The sequence below is a fragment of the Solanum stenotomum genome, chromosome 12 (genome assembly GCF_019186545.1).
Source record: "Solanum stenotomum isolate F172 chromosome 12, ASM1918654v1, whole genome shotgun sequence".
Classification (NCBI taxonomy): Eukaryota; Viridiplantae; Streptophyta; class Magnoliopsida; order Solanales; family Solanaceae; genus Solanum; species Solanum stenotomum.
This window is the reverse complement of record NC_064293.1, coordinates 7207364-7214417: the sequence shown is the minus strand read 5'-3', so window position 1 is coordinate 7214417 and position 7054 is coordinate 7207364. Positions and strand designations below refer to the sequence as shown.

The window sequence follows — 7054 nt, the reverse complement described above, 5'->3', positions numbered from 1 at the left end:
AGGCCTTAGAGTTCATCAAGGAGGGTGCCATGTCTGATGGGACATGACATTGTTCTGTTCTCTAAAACGTCTTTGCTTTTCTTGGGTGCTCCCAACATGACTTGAGGCATCTGGGTGCCTCTAGGATGCTCTAGTTTTCAATGAGACCTTACTCCCCTTGTGCCCCCATGGCGATGGCGTAGCTTGACCTTGTGTGCTCAACCGCTAAAGCTCTGACACCTCTTTGGCCATTTCACATGTATGATTGTGCTAGTCGATGCTCTGATTCCCCTCCTCATGCCAAGACCCTCGTGCTTATATGCAACACCACCATTCGTGCATTGTGCTGCTGGGGCACTCGGCTCTGGACATGTGCACACGTTCCCATGCCTCTATGCCAAATGCGTCCCTTGGGCTCATCATGGCCCTTGTAGCTTGGGGGGGGGGGGNGTGTTTGTCGTAGGCCGTGGAATGTAACATTGTATTATCATGTAGCATGGACTTGGTGTCTTTTGAAAGTCTAAGTAACATATGTTACTTATTAAAGTATATTTTTTGTGTAAGTCCTTTGTTGTCGTGGCGTATAACTGCCTTATATTTTAGATATACATGGGTGGTTGGTCCTTATTGTGCTTTTAGGTAATTTAAACAGCTAAAGATAACAGTAGGCCTTGCTAATTCAGATTGGTTAAGGCAGTACATGACACTTGTCAAAGTCCACCTTTGATTATATAACATATGAAAGGGTAGAATAAGTTTATCCTCTCAGCCATCATTTCATGTATCCGACTTTTCTATGACATCTTAAGTTTTGATGTTGTTGAAATTTGTCTTCCTTTACACTACCATAGGATAAAATTTCAATCCTCAAAGTGGGAATATATCCCATCTTTAATCTCTATGTGTGGTGAAATCCAACATGATCTATCTTACGCTGTGTTTCATGAAGGAACTTGATGTTGCGTTTTAAGCCTGACTGCTTGTGCATTTGAAGGACACAATTTTAATATAACACATAAACATGGTTGGATTTAGCATGCCAAATGTTGGTCTTAAATAATCTAATCTGCAGTTGTAGTGATCAGTAGTACCTTAATTTCTTGGATTGGAAGCATGCTTGATGAATGCTGCAATATATAGATTATTATGGCAGTGGACTACATTGATGGGTTAAAACCTCAAAATATCTACTTTCTTGAAAGAGAAGAGTTTTCTTGGTTCTGCAATTTAAACTACTTTTACAGTGGCATTCTTTCTGGGCCAATTTGTTATCTATTTTTATAGATTTGGGCAATTGATACCATTTCATTTGTTTAAGCATATCAGTAATCTTTGGATATATTTAAATTATACTTTGCTGTGAAATTTAGGCCTATTTTAAATATGGAAAGCATCATTTTTGTCACTTCATCCGGCTGATCTTGATTTATCATTCTACAGTTGCCTCCCAAAAATCATTAAGACTGGATTTGCAGCCATTAATCTTATTTATTTCTTCACAGCAGGGCCAGATGAGGTATTTAAAATTCTTCCTCTTTCATTCTGTCCCATTCCTTCTCTTACTTGGTGTTGAGTTTAATGCTACATAAATAATTTATTCCCCCGTCCTAGTTTATACGATGTCATGTGACTGGACATGAAATTTAAGATGTTAATTTGACTTGTATATTATATTAGTGATAGTGGAGCAAATATTAAAGTCATGGCTGAAATTTTAATTTGAGAAAAAACACATCACATGAAAGTTTAAAGGTTGAAATGCTTAATGATTTGAATTCTGGAAAGTTGTGTAAATGTTATAGAAATGGCATGATGCCCAACATTTTGAGATGTTTCAAAATGGAAAGAGTGTCACCCCATCCCCTAAAAAAGTAAATTGAAGTCACCATTGTTGATGGTTTATAAGGCCTCATAATTTTTTTCTCTTAAAATACAGGTTAAATGCTGGCAAATCCGCAGGCTGATGAAGGCTCCTCAAGCTGCTGGAACAATTCATACAGATTTTGAGAGAGGGTTCATCTGTGCTGAGGTCATTATGTGCCTTCTTTTTCCTTTTACCTACCCTTGTTCAGGATTCTTATAATCAGTTCCAAAAGATTTCAGTTTATTATTTTAGTTGAATGCATACAGTACACAGGTGGTGGTTTCACACCCATAAATTGTATACTTGTTCAGAAACTCCTAGCAATTTCCTTACTACTTTTCCAGGAAGCCATTTATTTATCCTAAAGAAGTTTGATTATTGAAATTTTTAATTTTCTTTGTTGATTAGGTAAAAATTATTTTATCAACAATTGGGTAAAACCCCGTATACGAGCCGTATATCAAAAGGAAGAGAACCTACGCCAAAATATGGTTCTCAACAAAGAGATCCAATCCTCTATATAAATTGGGGCCTCATGAGTACACTTAAAGGAAACTAGAAACAAAAGCTAAATTTCAGTTTTATATAATCTTGTTCCACCCCTTCAAAGCCCCTGCTATTTCTCTCTTTCCAAATAACCCACATGATTGCTAAAGGGGCAACACTCCATGCTCTTGGACTTCTCTTCCCCCTTCTGTGAGTCATCTTCGCAACGCCTCCTTCAATGTCCCAGCTTCACTCATTGCATCCCAAACAAATTGAGGGTCCCCCTCCATAACCGATTTGCAACTTTGCAATGCAAAAGGAGATGATCTACGTCTTCGCCTGAACCTTGAAATTTTTAATAACATCAGATGTAGGTTTTTGGGAATTGGAGTTTGCCCCAAAAGGTGGAATTTTATGAATTGGAAGCTATAGGTGAAAATATCTTATTCTGCTGGGCCAGATAATTCTCATTTCAAAAAGTGAAATCCTTTTCATTTATGACTGCTTTCATTTTTAGCTACCATTTGTCTTTTCTCTTGACACCAATGACTTGGGTATTGGTGTCTTCAGGTGATGAAATTTGAAGATCTAAAGGAACTTGGTAGTGAATCGGCTGTAAAGGTACTCTTATTAAGTTATCATTGGCAATTTAATGACATGTCTTCTGCTTCGCGAGTACTGGAAATGATAATATGTGCTTTATTTCTGCACAACTTGTTTTTGGAAACAAAATATGGGTTGAAGCAAACTTTGAAAAGAAGTTCTTCACAAGAACAAGAATAATGTGAAAGACTCGGGAGTTAACACTCAACTCCCACACAAGTACAACTTATATATATATATATATATATTTGTGCTGTATTCAGCACAACTTGCTAAACAAAGGACAAGTTGGGGCAAAATTCTAATAAAATTTCTCCACAAAAACAAAAATAAAGTGAAAGACAATAGTGAAATTCAACTCATAAACAAATAATCGCTCTGGTTATACCTATATTATTCTGTTTTCTTCAGATATGGTTGTGCCTCCCAAGTATATATTATATCAGACTAACATGTGTTTCCACTCTTTGCCTTTTTGCACCAAGGCAGCTTTTTCATGTTGTTAGACGAATAGGATATAGCACCCTACCATCTCTATCTTTGTTCTAGTGCAAATTCCTATCTAGGCTTACACTAAATATGTGCTCCCTCTGTTTCATTTTGTTTGCCCTATTTTCCTTTTTAATCCGTGTGAAAAAGAATGCCTCTTTCCATTTTTAGCAACGGTTTAATTCCCATATGGCATGTCTAAGAGCATTTTGGTACATTTGACATATCTTTTATTTAAGACCACACAATTTAAAAGTTTTCTTTACTTTCTTAAACTCCGTGCCAAGTCAAAATAGGACAACCAAATTGAAACGGAGGGACTGATACTCAAGTTACTTATCTCGAAAACAAAAAAGAACAAGAAGAATCACCCAAGGTTGTGGCTTTGTGGTCAACGGAGTGGGTGGAACCAAGGGAGACTAGGGTTTAAATATTTAGCGGAGACAAAAAATGTAAGGTGATTTCTTCCCATTTGCCTAAGCTTCGATGAGCAGCGTTATCCAGTACATTGGCTGGTGGAATTGTCAGGATGCATGCAAGTTGGCCTAGACACTAATGTAATTAAAAAGTGAGAAAGAAAAATGAAATGCTAATGTTGCTTCTGACCAAAGAGATACTTTGCAATGGACTTCATAAAATAAGAAGATATCTCAGTGATGGAAAATGCTTTATGCTATCCAACCAAACTGCATAAGTTACGGATGAAATTACCATGACAATTGAATTCTGTAATTACTATTGGCAGTTCATATGTTAAATTCTCTAATAAGTCTTAAGCCAAAATTAATAGTTTGCAATGTAACATAATTGTTCCTATACATGACCTGACTTGCGCACAAAGCTGGAGTTTTCTTTATAGATGACCTTTGAAAGTTGTCTAAGGTGAATGTGCTCTTCCACAGGCTGCTGGGAAGTATAAGCAGGAGGGTAAGACCTATGTGGTCCAAGATGGTGATATTATTTTCTTCAAGTTCAATGTCTCTGGGGGTGGGAAGAAGTGAGGTGGTGGTGGATCTGCAAGAAACTTATGAAGCTGCATCAACGAGTTGAAAGATGATATAGTTTTGCCTCATAATTAGGTCTATATTTGCAGATAAAGTGTATCTTGTATGGGAGGTTTCTGCAAAATTTATGATATGTTTCCTATGTCTTTATCTGCATTTGTAGTGTGTTGGATATTCGAGTCATTTTTGTCTTCTGTTTTCGTACTCTGTACTTCCTTTCAGTGAGGCTGACGCCAAATTCAATTTATAAGTTATTGGCTGGCATTAAGCATTTGATGTTATGTAGTTTTTGAAGAAACAATCTGTAGAATTGGCGATAGATTTAAATCTCGCAAGATGTACGTGTTAGAGTTTTCTGAGTTTCTATTATCAAAAAATCAATGTCACCCATATGGTGTCAAGTTATGCAAGGACCTTAACCTGCATATGAATAATCAGAAATAATGTGGGATTGGGACAATAAATCTGTCCACTTGCTGGAGTACAAAATTGAGGCCAAAAGACTCATACCTTTCACTGTGAATATGAAGATGTCTTTCACTGTAAGTATGCAAACTTCGTTCCTAAATACTTGTCACATTTTTTGCTTGCACTCCCCTTGAGAAATTATGTATTTTACCATCAAATCCTTATTTGATTTCTCTAGTCTCTCTTCAATAGTTGATAAGTGTGCTGATGAAAGTAGACAGCCATAAATAAAGAGATTCGAAGGCTAAATCAACATTAATACCCATGAACCGTGCTAAGTGAATGGAGAACACAATCTTTTCGCCATTTTTCGTTCCAAATGTACTTGAAATTTTTGAGTCTTCTACTTTATATTATTTAAAGCATCATATCCTTGCAAAAATCTTCGACGTCTATGATTTTTGTTGAATTTTCAACTTTCAGTAGAGTTTTTGGTTCTTTCTCCATTTTTATTGTAAGTTTGTTCATTGAGATTTCCTTCAAGATCAGATTTTATAATAGATGCAATGGTGGGAGTATAGTAGAGATTTGAAGCAATTAATTAATGGACATGAGTTAATTGAAGAAATCTATGCTAAATTAGTTGATGGTCGGTTAATTGAAGAAATCTATGCTAAATTAGATGATGTGGGTTAATTGAAGATATCTATGTTAAATTGTATTGTTAATATCCACATAACTTATTAGTTAATTGAAGAAATCTACGCTAAAATGTATAGCTAATATCCACATAATTTATTAGTTAATTGAAGAAAATTATGCTAAAGTGTATAGTAGAGATTTGAAGCAATTAATTAATGGACATGAGTACCAACATAACTTATGTGGGTAGAAGGTGGAATAAGTTATGTGGATATTATCTATACATGTATTAATATAGTAAATTACACATTTACCCTTATTAATTTATTTTTAAATCTTTACCTGTTTCCGTAACTTTCTTTTCTTAGTTTTTTTAATACACGATCAACCCTTTTTTTTGTTTTCATTTGAAATTCAAATGTAAATATTTTATTAATATTACAAATTGGATTGTATTTATTTTGATGGCGCATATACTAATCATATATTAGTGTTATATATCATTAGATATATTCCACATATTTAATTTACATGTATATTTTTTTAGGATGTGAACTTATACATAATTTATATATTTGGTATATTAAAAATGTATACAAACTATTAACATACTGATAGAATATTTCCATTATATAAAATAGGATATTATAGTGTACTTGAAATATATTAATCATATTTTATTTTTATAAGCTATAAACATTAAAAAATTATGTGGGTATTAACTATATATTTTAACATAGATCTCTACTATAAAATGAAGAAATCTATGCTAATTTTATACATGTATAGCTTATACCCACATAATTTATTTCACCTTCTACTCGGCATAACTTATACATAATTTACTATGTATTTTTTTTACGTTTTTTGTAGTCCTACATGACTAAACCCTGCATAACTCTAACCAGTAACCAAACGACCCCTTAGTATTTGTAATTCAACATATAACCTCATAGAAGTTCAGGCAGGTAATGAGGTAAATCAGGTCTTTTACTTAGCTAAATACATATATAATACATTTCTAACACAATATTTTGATGTAATAACACATAAACTAACTTAAATAGTATTTGAAAATATTTGAAATTTAGGTATAATACATTTTTTTTACAATGTTTTAGTAAGAGAATAATAATAATTGTAATACATTTTGAATTCAATATATTATTCATATTATATGCTTGTTTCAATGCACATGGTGAATATATAACTAAAATATATAAAGGTATTATAAGTATTAAATATGAAATTCAAACATTCAAGTATTATTTAAATTAATTTACGATGATAGAAATATATTATATTTATTCTGAAATAACAAATATCGAATTCTTAACAATGTACCCTACTGAATTCGAATAGTATTCACCACCAGATCACTCCCAAACTACCCAAAAACAACATAAACAACAACATTCACAATGTCACAATTATCACTGTTTCTTCCACTTCAACACCACTGGAGCATATCAATCCGCCATCGACAACCTTAACATTCCACAAGGAAACACTAATTTCACTTTCTCCAGATCTAAGTTTAGGGCTAGCAGCCATCTTATTTTTTTCTATAAATAGGAGT

At 33.7% G+C, this 7054-nt stretch overlaps 1 protein-coding gene across 2 annotated transcripts in view; it reads left to right on the top strand.

The window, feature by feature from the left end:
* The window catches only part of LOC125847961 (obg-like ATPase 1), a 28123-nt gene extending 23431 nt beyond the window's left edge, over positions 1 to 4692 (top strand). For both annotated transcript variants that reach the window (XM_049527727.1, XM_049527726.1), the window contains exons 9-12: positions 1420 to 1495; positions 1916 to 2008; positions 2900 to 2950; positions 4324 to 4692. In XM_049527727.1, the coding sequence (XP_049383684.1) occupies positions 1420 to 1495; positions 1916 to 2008; positions 2900 to 2950; positions 4324 to 4422 (319 nt within the window). In that variant the 3' untranslated portion in view covers positions 4423 to 4692. The remainder of the gene's footprint in view (positions 1 to 1419; positions 1496 to 1915; positions 2009 to 2899; positions 2951 to 4323) is intronic.
* Positions 4693 to 7054: the final 2362 nt, after the last annotated feature.